This window comes from Amblyomma americanum, chromosome 10 (genome assembly GCF_052857255.1).
Source record: "Amblyomma americanum isolate KBUSLIRL-KWMA chromosome 10, ASM5285725v1, whole genome shotgun sequence".
Classification (NCBI taxonomy): Eukaryota; Metazoa; Arthropoda; class Arachnida; order Ixodida; family Ixodidae; genus Amblyomma; species Amblyomma americanum.
In genome coordinates, this window is record NC_135506.1 from 106,465,213 (window position 1) to 106,483,172 (window position 17,960).

Sequence of the window (17,960 nt, forward strand, 5' to 3'; positions counted from 1 at the left end):
GCACCTACAGACGTCAGTTAAGCAATATTAATTGAACTACAAAGGCGGCAGTTGCGTCAGCCAAAAAAGTGCTCAAACCAGTTGACGCCAGCGCGCACAGAAGTGGCGTAAGGAAACACATGGCAAGAGTGCAAAGGTGTAGGCTTTTATTTTTGAAATTTAGGTCATCTTGCTGATGCCAACAGGTCAACGCATAGAGGAAGTCGCCGGCGCCTTTGGGACAGCACAAGGAATTTGGCTTGAAAGCATGTGGAACTGGTAGGCATCTGGCACGACGCCTTCACGCCCGGGTCGGAGCTGAGCTGGGAAGACATCCACTGAACCGAGTACCTTGTGCGGTGACCACGAGCACGTTCGAGTGATGTGTCGAGTACGGCACAGCCGAAGTTCCCGCATCTGCGAAGACAAAAGCGGAGCTGTAGCAAAAAGACTCGGTGTCTGGAATTCTGGTCCTTACTCGGAAGACGTCCGGCAAACACAACAGTCCGCAGGCTGGGGAATATCATGCCCCACTCGTGGCTGAGACGCCAGGCCCACTCATGTCAGCCTGGAACACAGCTTGCAGAGTCTTCCGTGCTGACTGCGTGAAGCACTGGAAAGCCTGAGTCAGCGCGTACCTGTCGAGATGAAAGGGGAACCCGCGCGTAAGTATAGTGCACACACTCTAGAAGCGTACGATGTATACGAACCGGGCAGCTGCAGGGCTTGTGAGGAATAGCCTCGCGCAGAGCACCAAGAGGCAGGGAACGTGGACAAACTTGCACCGTAAGCAGCTGTCACAACGGGCCAGGTGCCAGCTCGAAACCCCACACCGACGGGCCTCCTGCGAGTATGCACGCGTGCGAGAAGCGGAGAGCGCGCATCTGAAAAGAGAAGAAAAGAAAGGATGACTGGCAAAGAAACGCCAACGGGAAAGTGGGGTACTCACCTGGCAGGCATGGCGTCATAGTATTTGAAGCGCAGAGACGGATGATGTCCAAGACGGATCTGTGAAATACGACAATGAATGCTTTCCACTGACCTTGGCTGCAGCGGAAACACGACGTGCCGCAGACCGCAGGCAGCGTCCGTTCTTCGGAGTTGCTGGACGAGGGTGGCGAGAATTTTCGAGCGCCGTATGCTGCCACAAACCACATGTCGCTCAAGAATTGCGCCTCCATCGAAATTCGACCGCCGCGGGCGGTATCTAATCCGCGTCTTTCGGGTCAGCAGACGAGTGCCATAACCACTGAGCCACACGGAGGCCAAATTGACTCAAGAATTGAGTTTTCCAACATTTCTCTATCCTTTCATCAGAATTTACCAAAAAAAAATATCCATCAAACGGTTTCAAGGGTTTAAGTTTTCTTTGCGCGAGAATTATTTTACCACTTCGGCGTTATTCAATAGAGAAATTCATCATTGTTCGCATACTTGAGCAGTAAGAGAAGACCTGGGCTCGAACAGAGGTTCTTTCCTACACTCATGGCAATCACATTGGTCGTTCTGCTGCATAGGCTATCTGTGTCAATCAAACGGAATCTCGCAAACGCCACAGGATAGTCCACGTTTCGTCCAGCATAAGAGGAATCCTACGGTGTATATGACATTTCCAGGGGTTAACACGATTCCACCGTTTTGTAGGAAGTGTCTTTGTATTCGACTCACCTATAAAGGCGCTTTGCAGTACAGTCGTTGTTGTTGTTACTGTTAGCCTATCAAAAGATGGCACATACACTGAGGGATCGGCAAGAATCGCGTGATTATTCACCTGTATTCAGGTAATTGAAATGAAAAGCACGCGGGAAAGCCACACCGTAGGATTCTTCCTCATGAACAGAAAAGGGATGAAAGTTTTGACTTCAAAATTAGTAATAATAATAATAATAATAAAGAAGAGAGGATCTGCATGGAACAGAATTATTAAGCCAAAATGTAATAATTGAGAAGAAATAAAATGTTGTAAGCCATAGCATGGCAGTCGGTGAGATTCTAGCAGGAAATTTACAACAGCGGTACAGTCAGTGCAACGATGGCGCTGAGAAGAACCTTCATTCTCTTTCTTGACACTAGACACGTGGATGCTAGACCGTTATGGCTGCCTTTAAGTCGAGGGGCCTTCCGCGAAGCGTTAAATACAATTTTAACCGCACACTGCGACACTGGGGCCTGTGGCCCTTTGCTTTTTTATTCATGACAGGCGCTTTCATTCGCATGTAATTAGATATGAATTATAAAAAAAATGACCACCTGGTTCCCGCTCTTTAACGCGAATATTGGTGAGAACTGTCAATGACGCATATTGTTGCTAATATTCGCATTACGATTTGGGGTCATTTTTTTATTTTAACGCGTAACGTCATCGCATGGACCAGCACACGGCCGCAGCTGCTTGTTTTGCCTGCCTGATAACACTCTACTTCGGTGACTCACGGCACGTCTAGACGTTTGTTCTGTTTGACCTGCTTGAAACTTTGTTCTGCACTTGCACCGAGCAGTTAAGACTGCCATAGAAAATCAATGGGGTGCGTTTTTGACAATAAATGGCAGGCAGCTGCGACCATCCTGATGAGGGAGAACAATAACTAGAAAAGAAATGTACATCTGCCGATCATTTTCACAGCGTCAAACTTCGACCTTGCGTTATATTACTGGTCCCATTTTATACGTGTAAATATTGTATACTTAGGGCTTGGACTTCTCGGTTTTTATTTTGAAAATTTGGCGAACTTTAAACGGTTTTTATTTCAGATCCGAGGTTTCGGTTTTCTTCGGCGAATATTATTTCCAGGTATCAAATACTGACTTTTTCTGGTATTGTTACGCGGCAATACTCTGTGGTCAAAAGCCAATTGAAGTCTGTGTTCTTGTCATCACGAACAATTTATTTACCACTAATTAGCGTGCAAACGTTATTACCACAGGCTGTGCTTGTAGAAGAGTTTGCTGCCTTCATTAAAAGAGTAAGTCAAGTTATACATGATAGCGCCCAGACAAAAACGAAAGCTGAAATTAATTTCTAAGATCTAGGTTGACTTATTAACACTGGGTTGTCGCGCTGGGCTGAGCGCAAGGGCGGGGCATCACGTGGTCTCTTTGTTGATGGCAGTGATTGAACTGCCACCTAATTTTTGGTGGTAGCCAGAGCTTACCTTTTCATGACGCCCGTGCACGGTTCCGTGTCATTGTCCTGCATGCTCTAAGCAGGTGATGATAGTGAACAAATAGTGCTTAGCCTGCATGCGGTGAGAGGTTGCTGCTTCCCGGTCGCCACAGGCGTGTAAACTAGCAGAGCAGTACCTCAAGTCACACAGCTGCGCTGCTTATTCAACAACACCATCGTCGTTTCTTGCCCCTGGCTTCCTGCTTACTTAATTTCAGCTTTGACTGAGTGCACTTGCATTCAACAGCAGCTATCTGTGCCTTGGATGCAAAGAATTCAGAATTAGGTTGAAACTGAATTTTGAAAACTAAAATCAGCCCACACCTATCGTTTTATTTCGGCTTAAAACGAAATGTCCAACCCCTAGGTACACTGCTAGGTGGCTGAGCCCTTTGCGAGATTGTTACAATTAGGCTTGTGCGAATATTCTTTGAAGTGAATATAAAGTGAGTAGTAGTAATTGAAAATGGTGGTGGTGGTAGTGGTTTTATTAAAAATAATAGTAAAAAGGAAGGAAAAGATTTCTTGCTAGCCCCGGCATCTGCCATCGATACTGAAGCACCTGAGCTGGGGCAGCGGAAATTAAGAATAGCAGGCAGAATGGAGAAATGAAATGAGAGAGGTGAGGGGACAGGAAGAGAGGATAGGGGGAGAAGTAATATGTACAAACTATTTACACAATAAGAAATGTGTCCAGGTTGTGCGCGTGATTAGTTCATTTAGAGGAATTAAATCACACACGCGCACAGCACTGTGATGGTTACAACTGGAGTGGGGCGTCCAGTTATTAATCCTTCAAGGTAGAACCCGCGGAGCGTTCGGTCACTGCGTGTAACTACCTGACGGAGAACAGACGGGACGTGAAGCCCGTGTGTTCGATGAATGCACAGCGGCTCACCAAAGTTCACTCACGAGTGCGCGCACTGCCCTGCGGCCACAATAGCGTCTTGACGGAGTCTGGTAGTATGCATTGCGCCCTATAGGCCGCGAGCATATGGCGACGAGCATCGGCGAACGCGGCACAGCGAAAGAGCAGGTGTTCTATTGTTTCCACTGCAGCGCATCCGTCACACACATCACTCGTCGCGATTCCGTGACGCACCCGTCGTTCCCCAGGCCACACGCAGCCAATGCGCGCGCGGAGGATCATTGCACGTTGTGACCTTGTAAGTGCGCGACAGCCGGTGACACTGTCGATGCGCTCACCTCCCGCGATGCGTGGGTTGGGGTGCTGCTTTCGGAGGTGGTCGTGGATGGCCGCACGCACGTCCTCCAGCGCAAGGGGCAGATCGCTGGCAGGTAGTTGGTGTGCAGCGGTCGCGAGGTCGTCAGCTTCTTCGTTGCCGGCGATGCCGCAGTGACCGGGCACCCACTGTGCACGCACGGCACAACCTCTCTGCGCCAGGCGCTCGATGCGCGAGCGAATTTCCCGCACTAGTGGGGTACCGCGGCCGTTAGATTGCAGGCGGCTGAGGGCGGCGCGGGAGTCGCACAGCAGAGCACTCCTGGGCGGCGGAGTGCCGAGGGTGAGCAGCAGGTCCAGCCCGAGCCGGATCCCCATCAACTCCGCCGTGGTGGAGGAGCCCAGGAAGGCTGCGTGTTGCTGGCTGTGCAGTTGCAGGGCGGGGATGGTGGCCGCCGCAGCAAGGGAGCAGCTGTCGCGGGCCACTGAGGCGTCGGTGTACACGAGGAGATGGTCCTGGAGCTCCTCGTGTATGACGGCTCTGGCCAGCTGCTGCACAGCACAGAGTGGTGTGCTCCGCTTTTCCGCAATGCCGACGATCTCTCGCTGTACCTCCGAGGCAGCAGGCCAGGGCGCGCAGGAGCCGTAGGGGGGTGGGGCTTGTGTCAATTGCTCATACTCCAGCAGCGCCGCGCCCATTCGTGAGCGCGGGTGCGAGCGCATACGCTGCAGCAGCGAGCCGCCGTCCGGTGCGCGGTGAAGCCGGTCGATGTGATTAAATGCCCTGCGCGCTGCTTGGACCTCAAGTGGCCACGCTCCTGCCTCGGCCAACGTTGCGGCGCACTGCGAGTTTTTGGGCAGGCCTAGGCACACGCGCAGGGACTTGCGGTGCTGACGCTCGAGTTTCTTCCAGCACAGCTTGCGCACCGTGACGAGCGGCAGCGCATAGAGCACCGCCCCCAAAGCTGCGGCATTATATAGACGCAGCGCGGCTTGCTGGGAGATGCCCTGGCCTCGAGCGGTGAGCTTGTCCACGGCGGCGGTGATCCTCTTCATCTGCTGACAGGCCTTGGTCGCCGCGGCGAGGAAGGAAAGGCGAAGTAATTGAAAATAAAAATTGGTTTTCAGGACAGGAAATGGTGCAGCAACTGTCTCACATATCTCAGTGGACACCCGAAGTGCACCACAAGGGATAGAGGAGGGAATGAAAGAAGGGAGAAAGAGGTGCCGTAGTGGAGGGCTCCGGAATCATTTGGACCACGTGGGGACCTTTAACGAGCACTGACATCGCACAGTACACTGAGTAATTGCAATGTGAATATTTTGAATTCTTTAAGTCAGGCACTCTCAATCTTGAATATTTGGCTTTTTACGAGAAACCTCCCAATTTTCAACTCTGCCCTTTCTTTCTTAACGTGCATGCATAAAAGAGTATACACATGCGTGACCGCTAAAAAAACCAATCAAATTAAATTAATAGTGACTGGCTTTATAGTGAAAGTCTGCTACAATAAATTACAGCACAAGTCCCAAAATAAAGTACGCCAAAAAACAGGAGGGATTGGGGCAGCTGGCATGGTGGCGGCGGAATGTGTCGAGTCGGCAGTTCTCGAGCAATCACATGAGGATGACGACAGCAAAGTGAAACCCAAGACAGTCTAGTGGTCCCCGTCATCTGTCTCAGCGTGGTAGACATGCTGAGGTGGCTCGCGAGCTCACAATATGATCACATGCAATCCTATCGGGCGTACGAGCGACGGGCAAAACTGTTGTTGACGGCGAAGGAAGAGCAGAAAGAAAGGACCGTTTTCACAACAAATGAATTTTTTTTTTCTCCGTGAGGAATTTACAACATGCTCTGAAGGATTGTTGGCACTCTAAATACGAATTTCTATCCAGCGAAATTTCAGTGTCACAAAGTAAACTGCTGATTCGACCAACTTCGTTAAATCGAGGCTTAACTGTACAACCCGACCTCAGCCTGTTCAAAACAGCTACAGCCGAAGGCTCTGCAAAAATGAAAACGGCAGACAAAAATAGGAAAGCAGCAGGTGCGCTAATATTATTGGCCAAACAACATATCACGCAGTAATGCGTGCGACACAAGGAATGCAGCAAGGCCTTCGACACGTTGATGCATGCAGACACCCATGCAGTAGCAGCCGCCATCGCTGCAGAGCCACCGCTGCTTCACGCTTCGTGCTGTCTGCTCCCAGTGCCCATTTTTTTCTTTTCTCTACGGCACTCGTCTCTTCCAGTGCCTTCTCTTTCTCATCGGGCCGAGCCACGTTCGCCTTTGCCCATGCACACCAATAGACACCCCAAGTTAAGCTGTCTTCTAGCAGTTCGCAAGTCAGGTGGCGAAGCTTGCTGTAGCTATCATAGAAGTAGCCGAAAAAAAAACTATGTTCGTATCTTGGTTTTGAATATAACGCAAGATGTGTTAATTCCCAAACCGACGGACTAAGGAAAAAAAACTCTCGTTACGTTCCTGCAAATATGGCAATTGCAAAGGTACTGAGTGGCCATCGATGCAATACCATCCAAGTACCACGGATCCTGTTTGCTGTACTGTGACCTATACTTGCATTGCAAAGAGGAGCCCACCTGCTGGCAGAGTTTCGCGATTTCTGCCTGGGTTGGATCGATGTTCGCCTCCGGCTTGTTCTTGGCCATCCTAGCCCGGTCGGCGTAGCGCAGTGTGTCCAGGGTCTCCTCACGGTTGCCGATTGCCGGACTAATACGAGCGATCGTTACCGTGTGGCTGCTACCTCCCAGCGAATCTGAGGAAAAAAGTAAATAAATAAAAATGGGGAGGAAATCAAACGCTAGGGAGTGACAGATTTTTAAGAAAGTTCCTGCAAACAAAATATAGTGTCGAATGCAGAAGATAAACTGCACAGTCCACGAGCATACCAAACACAATAGAACTTTGACGAATTAGAAGGCCGTCGGACCTTAAAAAACATTCGAATTAAACCATAAATGGCTGATGCTTCTCATCAGAAAAGTAGTAATAACAGTTCTCGAATTTCAGAGTCCGAAGCTGCAAACTACGCCTCTGTAAGCTTGGAAAGCTAGACAGGTACTTTATTGGCCATATCACGAACACCAAACCACCTTGTGGGGAAAGTCAAATTAATCTTAATATTTTATAACGGTCCCTAAAACTACAAGGAAAGCACAAAAGGTAACCATTCATGCCAGAATGTAAAGTTCGCTAGTCAGGACCGCGCACAGACCGAAACATGTCCCCTGAGATTGCTTCCTCGGCAAGAGGCGGTCATCTTGGAGGTCACGTTGTGCGCAAGCCGATGTTGCCTCAAGATGCAAGGGTCAAGATATAAATTACGGAGGGCACTTCAGACTATTTACCGGTCTTGAATGCGAAGCATCCGTTGTTCACTTTATATCCTTTATTTACAAAATGTTTTCCTTTTTTGTAATGACACACCTACTGATTAGAAACACTCGACCATGCGGATTTTAGTCCAATGGCTGGCGTTCCCTCCTAGCGACCTCAAAGTTCTGGGTTCGATTCCCCGGCCTGAGGAAGGAGTTTAACTTTTTTTGCGAGGTAGCATATGGGTTTTCTGACACGCACCGTGTGTCGGAAATAATTGGGAGCTGTGTAAAAAATTGTATCATGATAATTTGTGGTTCTAGTGATTGACGATTGATTGGAGTGCGACAGGCAATGATGAGTTAAGGAAATCTTTTTTAATTAAGGAAATGAAGAAATGAAAAGAACTACAAAAAGCGGGTTCAAAAGTGTCAAAATGACCAGAAAGCAAAATCCAATGCTTCATGATGCCAGTTAAGAAAATTTAGAGTGCGTAATTGATCAACTGATTAACTTAAACAACTTAAAAACCCTGAAGCGTCGCCTAAGCAACACATGACGCAGCAAACCGCGTATGCTATCGCGTCAATTCATAAGCGCAGCATAGGAGTCCTCCACCGCTTTTCACTGTGAAGGGGATGAATTTTTCTGCATCAGAGAAAGCCTGGCCAAGCACAAGATAGATGGCCCTCGCATTTAGCATTGGCGCTTGCAAAATGCTGGCACCGGTGCAACTTGGGTTCGGAGGCATCCACGCTGCCACCACAGCGAAAGCGGCGCATGGTGATAAAACCCTGCTGCTATCCCAACTCGCATTTCTCGCAGTCATGGCGCCAGACTTGTGGCTGCTGAATCGAATCCTAACAGGTGCAACGCTCTCTGTGATGTGATTCGGAGCCTCAATACAGACCCAGTACTTCTGAATGACCCCACTTGCGACTTTCGCATGCCACGAGGCTTACATAGGCGTGACTGCAATCACCTGCAGCGAATTCACTTGCACTTTTCTTGCGCGCAAAATTTTTTTTCATAAACTTCGGGGATCCGGCAGCCCTCAGTGCCACAAATGTGGTGCCCGCGAAGATCTTGAACACTCGGTTTGCCGCCGACAAAACATTAATACACCACGCAAGCCTCCGCTAAGTACTTAAGGAGTCTGCCAGGACCGCGTCACCTAGCATTTCGTTTCGCTGCAATGACGAGGTGTGGTGTGTCGATGTGGCTATGTCTGCAAGGAGGACAGCGAAACGGGGAAAGTGCGCAGTGTGCAAAAAGTCGCATTGGCGAGGGAGGAGCAGCGGTGGGAGACAGTACAGCGCAACGCTTAGTGCCCGGACGGACAGACGCCACCTGGCCGTTTGTGTAGCAAATTCGCACCTGCAGATAGCATAGGGGTGCGTAAGGGCCGCCGCTCCTGTGTATCTTACTTCTGTGTTCCCTACTATGAGCCGCTGTCTACCGACCCACTTCCTTCAAATCAACATAGATGGCGCGCTTTCTTCTCTACTTACCTGTCCTCATCAGTCATGGCATCCGTCAATAAAACTCTCACTGCCTTGCACGACGCAAAACAAGGAACTGGAGTACGCGTGACACTTTGCAGTACTGACCACATGTAACGCGCTATTCACCAAAGCTTAACCTCAAATACTACCACCTCAAAGGTCAAAGAATCTGCCATCGCCGTCACAGAACACCCAAACATACGGTATCTCCTCGGCGCACCCAATCTTTTAAGAGGGCGTGCGTAAAACAGGTTGCTCGATTTACATAGAGTCTCGGCCGGACTTTGTCCGGCAACAGCACCGGCTTCGCAGTTGTAGCCTAAGGGTTCCTGACGTGGCAGCGAAGCCTGCTGTTTGGCTTCTCCCGCTTTCACTCTGCGGCTTGAACGAGTTTTCGGTAGTTCCGGGCCACAACGGAAACGCAAGTTTCTTCTCGATAACATCTGCAATGAAAATAGTCATATGATGCTCTAGATGTGTTCAGATTCAATTGTTATGACTCGACAATCTGCATAGCCGATTATGGGGTTGACAACTGTACCATTTCCAGACAGACGCAGATAAAACGCCGCCAATAAATACTGCACTTTCGGGTGCCTGGCCAGGCATAGAAGCTTTGTTTTCGGCAGAAACGTAGAAGCTTCCTGTCCGTATTTAAAGCCTTCGATGTGCTCAGAAAACAAAATTTCGTCTCCCGGCGGAAAAAGGTCAATTAACCTATACGGAAGCGCCCGCATGGGGATACAGCCACCATAACCCTCAGGAAAGCGTCGCTTATAGAGACATTACTCTGGTTCGGCGCGATCTTCGTTTGTTCAGATCCACAAGGGGCCTTGCCACAGTTCGTTCTCCGTTTAGGCGGGGGTGAAGTAGCAATAACGTTGATTACCAGGGTTATCGACGGAGCCCAGCTAGATATCTCTCAAGAAGTGCACTTTACCATAGCGTCGCGGATGTCATATGAGCACTTGCTTATCGACAAAGATAATATGCGTTCGAAGCAAGCTGTAGCTAGTCATGTATTCTTGTTTTTTTTTTACTTCAGATGGGTAATATGTGTTCCTGGGCTATGGAGCAGAAAAACACGTAATGGTCACGTGAAGCAATCAGTGGTATTTTCTTGTAGCCGGTGACTCATTATAGCCGGTGCTTTGTTCAAGCCGGTTTTATAGCTGGTGACAGGCGGTGCAACACACGGCGGCGAAATCGGCTTTACCTAGCGTAGTGAAGCTTTAGCTTAAAAAAGGAAACTTAAGAGAAAACAGGGGTCACTTACTACGAAGACAGAGGAGTTGAATAATTTACTCATTCCTCCTTAGAGATAGAGCCACCATTCGGAGCATTCAGGAGCATTCAGGTACGGAGGAAAATATTAATGGAGCGCGCACCATGCCCATTGGCTCAGCCATTGCCGCATTATCAACTGCACTGCAAACTGCTTATGAGACTAGGTATGGGCGAATGAGGAAACTTTTGACCCTCCTTTTCTTGCTTCTCGCTCGTGATTAGAAAAATGGGAATCCCTGGCGACTCACGAGCTCAGTCAAACCAGGGAGCATATGAAGCGTTGCTAATGCGTAACACGGAGATTACAGGACGAGTAGACACTCTTTATTAACAAGCCTTGTTGCAGAAATGGGTGACCGCAAACGAGGAAGACAGCACGGAAGCACCAAAGCAATTATTCTTATGGTTTCGTCTTACGCGACAACAGGCAGATGAATGAACTAGCAACTACCCCACACCTTCGCTTCTATTTATCGAGAAACCACACGCTTACCAGACAGATAGAAGGCAGTGACTGCCTGAAGCATGCTGGTGTGGTGGGCATGCGCAAAGAACCTTCCTGCTTCCGTGCTACGGCTGGCTGGCGGGAACCGCCTTCCATGTGTCTGAAGAAAAAGGACAAGTGAGCCAGTTATCAGTTACAAACGTACCTACGATCCACATAGCAAAAACATATATGTACCTCGCCGGGAGCAAGCAGTAAACACATGCGTTGACGTTTTTGCGCTGGAAGAATTTTGCAGTGACATAGTTGGGCGCTCATAATGGTAGGCATTCTGTTTTCGTTTGGTATAAGCAGAGAGCGAGGTGGGGAGGTGGGGGGATTGTGGTATCGCATTAGCCAGCAACAATTTAAGATAGAAGGGACAGATGCCCTTCAAAGGAGGCCCTCCAGCTAATGGCGCCGGCCCATTTTCATGAAGTCGCGGTTAATCCGATTAACACTCTTTAACATCGGGACCTCCTTCTGTTTGATATACTGCACGTATGTAAAATATTAACAAATAAAGACAGATTCTCATTCTGAAGCCGTAATTATCCTCCATTCATATGCCGCCCCCTAGGATTTCCCGCTAACGGGTTCAAGGGCACATGTTAAGAGGGAGAGGTAGAGAATCATTCAAGGGGGAGGATTGATCGATGCCACTGGCTGGAAGGGCTCCTTTGAGGGGCACTGGCCGCCTTATTCTTGAGTTGCATCCGAGTACAGCAACCAACCGCTTTTTACAGCGTCAGCTCTGCGCGGAGATCAAGTCGTTCGCAATAAAATAAGATGCTGATGTCTCGCCTTCTTATTTATATGTGGACAAACGACGCATTAAAGCTTTAACGCGACAACGTTAAAGAGCTCGCGTCGCAGAAAAGCCGGGGTCGTCGGCGTCGGCCGTGAGCGAAAAATCCCTCCTCCTCCTTCCCACAATGTACCCCACTGCCCCAACAAAATTGAAGAAGGAAATGGAGCTGTAACTGTCTCACACATGTAGGTGGACACCCGAACCAGGTTTGAGGAAAGGATATGGCGTATAACTGTCTCGCATATTTCGGTGGACACCCATGCGAAGGGTCGACGAGAACTAATTATACCATACGCGCACTTCTGTGACGGCCACTGGCAGACGTACCTTCCTTTGTCGGTCGCCAGGGCTGTTTGTAGTGTGAGCCTAGTGGTTATCGCTCGTTGGCCAGTGCGAAAGCCCCGAAGTCTCGAACCAACCGGGCTGCGTTATCCTGGAGCAGCTTTCCCTTATGACGAGGAGCTCCTCCGTCTCGGATGCTCTGAGTGGCTTGACGTCGTTGAAGAGGTTAGGCCGGACTCCACCAGCGCCGCTTACCTGCGAGACGACGAAATGAACATACAAGTGGAATGATCTTTCGCCGCGCAAAGAGAAAAGGACGGGACACAAGAGTTTGGCAAATCCTTAGACTCACCTTGCGACTATCACGAATCCCACGGGCTAAAGTGCTGCACGTAGTAACAGAGTTGTTTGTAATGGTGACACATATCAGATAAGAAAGCCCAGAAATGACAGCGATAAACATTTCCGATGTCTTGTTTTGTGCAGTACATTTCAAACATACATTTGCATGCTAGTGCTTCTGATGTGACGGACACACTTTTGCTGGTTGTTCTATATTATCCAAGTCGACACTGATTAAGAGATCTGGTCTGTCTCGAGGCACAACGTAGTGATATTTCAAAAAAGCTTCCTAGGACCTGTACCGATCGCTGTTGCACGAATGGCAGTCACTGCCTTTATGACGTAGATAAAAATGTGCAGTACAAATCTGGTACTTACTCAAAGGCTAGTCGAGAACAAGAAAAAAGAAAGCTGGAAAAGCGGGCAACTCGATCAATAAGAAGGGCAAACTGTGCTAATCTTAGCTGTTAATAAAATGTCTACATGTGACATGAATACATAAAACGTTTGTACAACCTTATTACTATTTTTAAAGCAAAAGCTTTACTACTTCCCTATGCAGCTTCTTCGCCATGTGCGCCGTGTGCGCGACTTTTACTGAACCGAGGGGAGACCACGTGACAGCTATGACATCACTCACCCGCGAGCCCAGAAACCGAGCGCTCGCCTGTTTCTATAATTATTAGTATAGGCTGTCGGCGTTCATTCTGTTCATTGGCGATGGCGTTACACTTTTCGAACAAATGATCCTGAACTCCTGTCCTCGCATCAATGGAGCGATGCCTGGCCAAGCATGGGAAAGGTATAAATGATATAGCCCATTTACCAGAATACCTGCGCACAGTAGTTCTGGGCACCGGGATTTATTTTAACGCCATAATCCACCATTCTAGGCGGGATTGTCGTATACACTGTCTTCATGTACCAAGCAGCCGGAGGCAGAGTCAGAGATAGTGACCCCTTTACGCACTGAATTTTTATCATTCCGTACACAACAAATTCTGACTCATCGAATCTACTACTTCCGTATCATACATGATGTAGCGGAGTGGTACGCTTAAGTTTCAACAAGACGGTTGTATACATTTGGCGCATCAAGTTTTAAAAGGTAGTCATGTATGTGCCTCGTTGTTCCGTTTTATTTCCCATAAACCTGAATTCAGGCTACGCAATATGAGACTGCGGTCCAGTTGTTACGTGATGTCCCATTTCTCCTCTGGCAATGGTCCGTCGTGTGAATCTACCTTAAGCGGCGCTTTCATGCGCCAAATACAGGGTTATAATTGTCTTCGTTTCTCGCGGGCTCCGTTTTTGCAAGAATTACATCTCGCTTCCAATATTTCTGCATAGAAAAGCATTTGCTCATAACAGTTGCGTGAAGCCACGGGATCGAACCTTGCAAATATAGGTTGCAAATACAGTTATACAGCGACTGCTATTAAAGATCAATTCACGTGGCTCAGCAGCGTATTGTAGTAGTAGCAGTCGCGTAAGCAGACTCTCGCTGAATCTCGCGTTACGTAGTGGCAGCCGTTCTGTAGTTCGTTTTTTTTTCTCTTTTGGAGCCCACTAGAGTGTCCATCATTCGGTTTGGTTTGGTCTATGCGGGTTTCACGTACCAAAGCGACTGAGGCTATGAAAGACGCCGTAGTTGGTTGCGCACGTAATGAGCTGCGACGGGTGCGAGGCGATTTTGAATGAGACAAAGATTCTTGGCAAGAGCACAGATAAGACGGCGCGTGTTAGTCTGGAGGCTTTCTACATCAAGAAATATGGCAGTAGGTGCATCAGTACCCCTTCTTTATCTCTTTTTGATTCAGAGTATGAATTTTTAGATTCAGTTATCATGTAACTTTTTCTTTTTCTTGTATGATTTTTTGGCTGCCTGCCTGTTTTTTGAGAAGCGATGTTCTCTTTGTTCACCTTCTCCTCCTTGTCACCCTTCTCTCCCCTTGAAGCTTCACCGTATATAAACTGCTTCCTGCTTCAATAAAACGCCAGTTGTGAGTAAAAAAAAATAGCGCTTGGGTCTCTTCTGTTCTGTTTTTGTGGTTGCATGTTTTTGCGCTAGGTTTTCTCTAAATCAAGTAGTTACGGGCTCCGGAAATTTCGACCGCCTGGGGTTCTTTAACGTGCACTGACATCGCACAGTACACGGACCCATAGAATTTCGCCTCCATCGAAATTCGACCGCCGCGCCAGGGATTGAACCCGCGTCTTTCGGGCCAGCAGCCGAGCGCCATAACCACTCAGCCACCGCGGTGGCCTAAGGGAAAGGTATTGGTCTAAGTCTAAGGTAAAGGTATTTGAATTACGAAGAGCACCAAAACAGGAGATACTCGCAAACCAAACGTGCAGTTCGAATCAACTCTAATTCGAATTAAGCGAATTACCGAGATTCCGCCCTTTTGGTAGCGTCTCTGTTTTAGTAGGGTAGACAGGCTACACATTCCACGCGCAGGACATTGAACCCACGCCTACCGGTGGCTCTCAGCGCAGCGGCCGCCCGATGTCGTCCGTGTGGCGTCGTCCAAAGCGCCACCTGCTTCCTCGCTGCTGTCGCTGGAGTGAAGCCTCACGTCCAGGCTCGACGTGTTCTTCCCTCGATGAGGTATTCGAAGCGCAGGGCTTTCCTCTCGAAGCTGAGCATACTGGAATGAATGGAAGTCTCATGTATATAGCAGATAGACGAATGATGCGGCGAAATGTAAAGTGCGCTCGGTCGGGGCCACGCATATACCGAAACATGTACTCATATATTACTCGCACGGCAAGGGCCATCACCAAAGAATATTGCCATGTTAAAGATCGGAGACCTTGCCATCCCGTGAAAGAACACTGAGACCTGCCGGGTCTCCTCGGTGCACCCAACCTTAGAAGAGGTCGTGCGTACAACTCGTCGCTCAAATTACCTAGAGGCCTGCTCGGACGTTCTCAGGAGCGGCCGGCACCTGCTTCCCATTTGCAGCCGGGTGGTTCTTGTTGAGGCGACAAGATGTTCGCCGGCCCCACCTGCATTCACGCTGCGGCTTGAACGAATTTCCGGCTGTTGGCTCGCTGTGCATAGCTACAGCGGAAACGCAAATTTCTTCTCGACGACACCTGCAATAAAAACATCCATATGAGAGCCTAAATATTTTCAGATTCCTTCATTATGCCTCGATTATCTTTTTAGCCGATTATGGCGTTGACAACCGTGCCATTTTCAGTCAGAGCCATATAAAACTCCGCCTATATTATTTCTAAATGCCGCAGTTTCGGCTGCTTGGCCAGGCATAGAAGCCTTGGTTTGGACAGGAATTTAGGAGCTTCCTGCCCCGACATGAAGCCAGGAAAAAAAAAGGTGCCTCCTGGCGGAACATGGACAACCCTAAGCGTTGGCGCCGTAACGGAGACACCCGTTTCCCGCAAGAAACTCACAAAGAAGTTATCATGCATGGGACGATCTTGGTTTTGTTCAGGTGCTCAGAACTTTGGAATTTCTACCTCGAGCAGGCTTGGAAAGGGCAGTGTTTTCTTGCACTGCTTGGAAACGCGATGTATTGAGCAATATCGGTATTAAAACAAGATTTTTAGATATAATGGTCAGCTTTTTCCGTATATGCTCCACCGTCTTTGGCGGGCACCATCAGCTTCCCTAGAAGTCTGCCTTGCATATCTATGTACTGTATCCATGAAGTTTTTCATATATTTTGTCAGACATGCCAGACTGTATACTCACTGCACATTTTTCATTAACCCTTCTACGAACTTTTTTTTTATTGTGAGATGTATCCGTGGCTAGCCCTTTGTCTGGAGAAATCAAAAGCACTCCTTCTTCGTATCGGCTGGTAATTAGTATAGGCCGCTGAGCCATTAAAAGCATTCGGGGGACGTACATCCCTGTCTATTATACAGTATCATTACTCGAAGAAGCCGGTGACAGGGAGCACATTGAACATGATATACAAAATCCTATTGATCGTAACTAATCAACGACCTGAGTAGAAAATAGGAAGTTCATTTCCTTTGCAGTAATGCTGCAGTGGAAAACGTACACATTGAGACGTTAGGAAGATGGTTGTTCAGGAGAGCCCAAACGGCAAACACAAAATTCCCGATGTAAATAAAAAAGATCGCGAAGGAAGAGTAACAACATCCTGAATCACATGACTTATGCGGTATATATCTCCTTTTTTCGGCACGACTTCAAATCAAGAGCGCTCTTTACTCTTTTATAGCTAGGCGTTCATTCAGCATATGCGACGCACTCTTCTCACTGACTTGAGCCCCATATCTTTGGTGAGAGGATAACGTGTTCGGCAAATATTCTCATGCGTTAGAAAATTTCTGCCCGAACAGTTCTCTTTGCTCCCGCCTTGACGGGGTGCCGCTTTACAGCGCCGAAGAATATTTTGTAATTTTCGCCGATTTTGCATCTACCGCCGCATCGAAGCTACACTTAAAGCTTACAGATGTTGAATGCAAGTGTCAATTTCTCTCACAACCTAAGTTACGGCTATGTTTAGTTGGAATGTGATTCGCTTACTGCCACCTAGATAGCAGTCTCAGTGGTCTACACACACATTTCTCTTGCGTTTTGCTTTACTTTTGTTTAAACTATAAACTACCACACTTCCTGAATCGTCCATAGCAACACAGCAGATTACAGAACGCAGCAGAAACTTTGTTCCAGACTAGGTACTTTCAGCTTTAAATGCAACTGCAGCGTGCTGTTGGCACGAAGAATTCGCACTGCGTTGTATTTTTTGCAAGCCAAAGCAATATCACGTTATCTCACAGCTGCCTCGTTTTTACACCAGTGATGTCAACTACGCCTTGTCCACGTATGCATGCACGCCCACGCACACAGACATGTGGTTTATCTGTAATTTACGCATGTAATTTACCTGCAGTTGTTGGCGGACTTCCGAAAAACCTTGTTGGAGCCAATGTGGTGTCTGAATTAGACATATTTCAGAAAATCTGAGGAACAACGAAATGTAGTACATGTTATGGCGCCACCGAAGCGTGGATTGCATTCTAATCTGCACAGAGGTTACTCCGGCAGAGTCGTGGTGCGCTACTTGAGCAAACATGAAATCGTATTGGAGATCGGGCAGAGGGTACCCACGCCGCGCCCACCTGCTATCTTGCTAAGGCTGCCGCCGCCTAGGATGTTCCTGGGTAACAGGAACATAGATTATATAGGAGACAAATAAAATGGTGTACCAACTACCCCAACCCTTCCCTTCATAAGAAAAAGTATCCACAGGCTCACCCGACCAGAAGAAGACAGTGGCGCCTTTAGGCCGCCGGTCGGGCAGAGGGTGTCCAGACCGAGGCCACCTGCTTTCTTCTTAAGGCTGCTGCCGCCTAGGATTTTCCTAGGGAATGGAGACATAGATTATATAGGAGACATATAAAATTGTGTGCGAACTACCTCAATCCCTCCATTCAACACAAAAAGTATCCACAGGCTCACCCGACCAGAAGGTGACAGTGACGCCTTTAGGCCGCCGGTCGGGCAGAGGGTGTCCACGCCGCGGCGACCTGCATTTTCGCTAAGGTTTCCGCCGCCTACGATGTTCCTGGGGATCAG

General features: G+C 48.4%; 1 protein-coding gene and 2 long non-coding RNA genes across 3 annotated transcripts; all 3 read right to left on the reverse strand.

The window, feature by feature from the left end:
• Positions 1–136: 136 nt before the first annotated feature.
• On the reverse strand, positions 137–1,098 carry LOC144106935 (uncharacterized). The gene is made up of 4 exons (XR_013309165.1): positions 929–1,098; positions 690–863; positions 458–617; positions 137–396 (listed from the first exon to the last, which is right to left on the reverse strand). It is a non-coding gene; the product is annotated as an uncharacterized LOC144106935 (long non-coding RNA).
• Positions 1,099–4,046: 2,948 nt separating this feature from the next.
• Positions 4,047–11,027, reverse strand: LOC144108604 (uncharacterized). The gene is made up of 4 exons (XM_077641799.1): positions 10,954–11,027; positions 6,933–7,108; positions 4,938–5,393; positions 4,047–4,070 (listed from the first exon to the last, which is right to left on the reverse strand). Exons 1-4 carry the CDS (start codon positions 10,985–10,987, stop codon positions 4,047–4,049), a joined length of 690 nt encoding a protein of 229 aa, XP_077497925.1. The 5' UTR covers positions 10,988–11,027.
• A 3,854-nt stretch (positions 11,028–14,881) lies between these two features.
• Positions 14,882–17,746, reverse strand: LOC144106634 (uncharacterized). Its single transcript, XR_013309074.1, has 3 exons — positions 17,640–17,746; positions 15,292–15,481; positions 14,882–15,030 (listed from the first exon to the last, which is right to left on the reverse strand). It is a non-coding gene; the product is annotated as an uncharacterized LOC144106634 (long non-coding RNA).
• Positions 17,747–17,960: the final 214 nt, after the last annotated feature.

What these genes read in the sequence shown, in the direction of transcription:
- LOC144108604 (XM_077641799.1), bottom strand. Translation starts at nt 10,987, where the DNA reads ATGCTTCAGGCAGTCACTGCCTTCTATCTGTCTG. An exon ending in TCGCGAAACTCTGCCAGCAG is followed by an intron (nt 5,394 to 6,932) that starts GTGGGCTCCTCT and finishes GCGGCGACCAAG; the next exon opens with GCCTGTCAGCAGATGAAGAG. An exon ending in CCTGGCCTGCTGCCTCGGAG is followed by an intron (nt 4,071 to 4,937) that starts GTACAGCGAGAG and finishes TTGTGGCCGCAG; the next exon opens with GGCAGTGCGCGCACTCGTGA.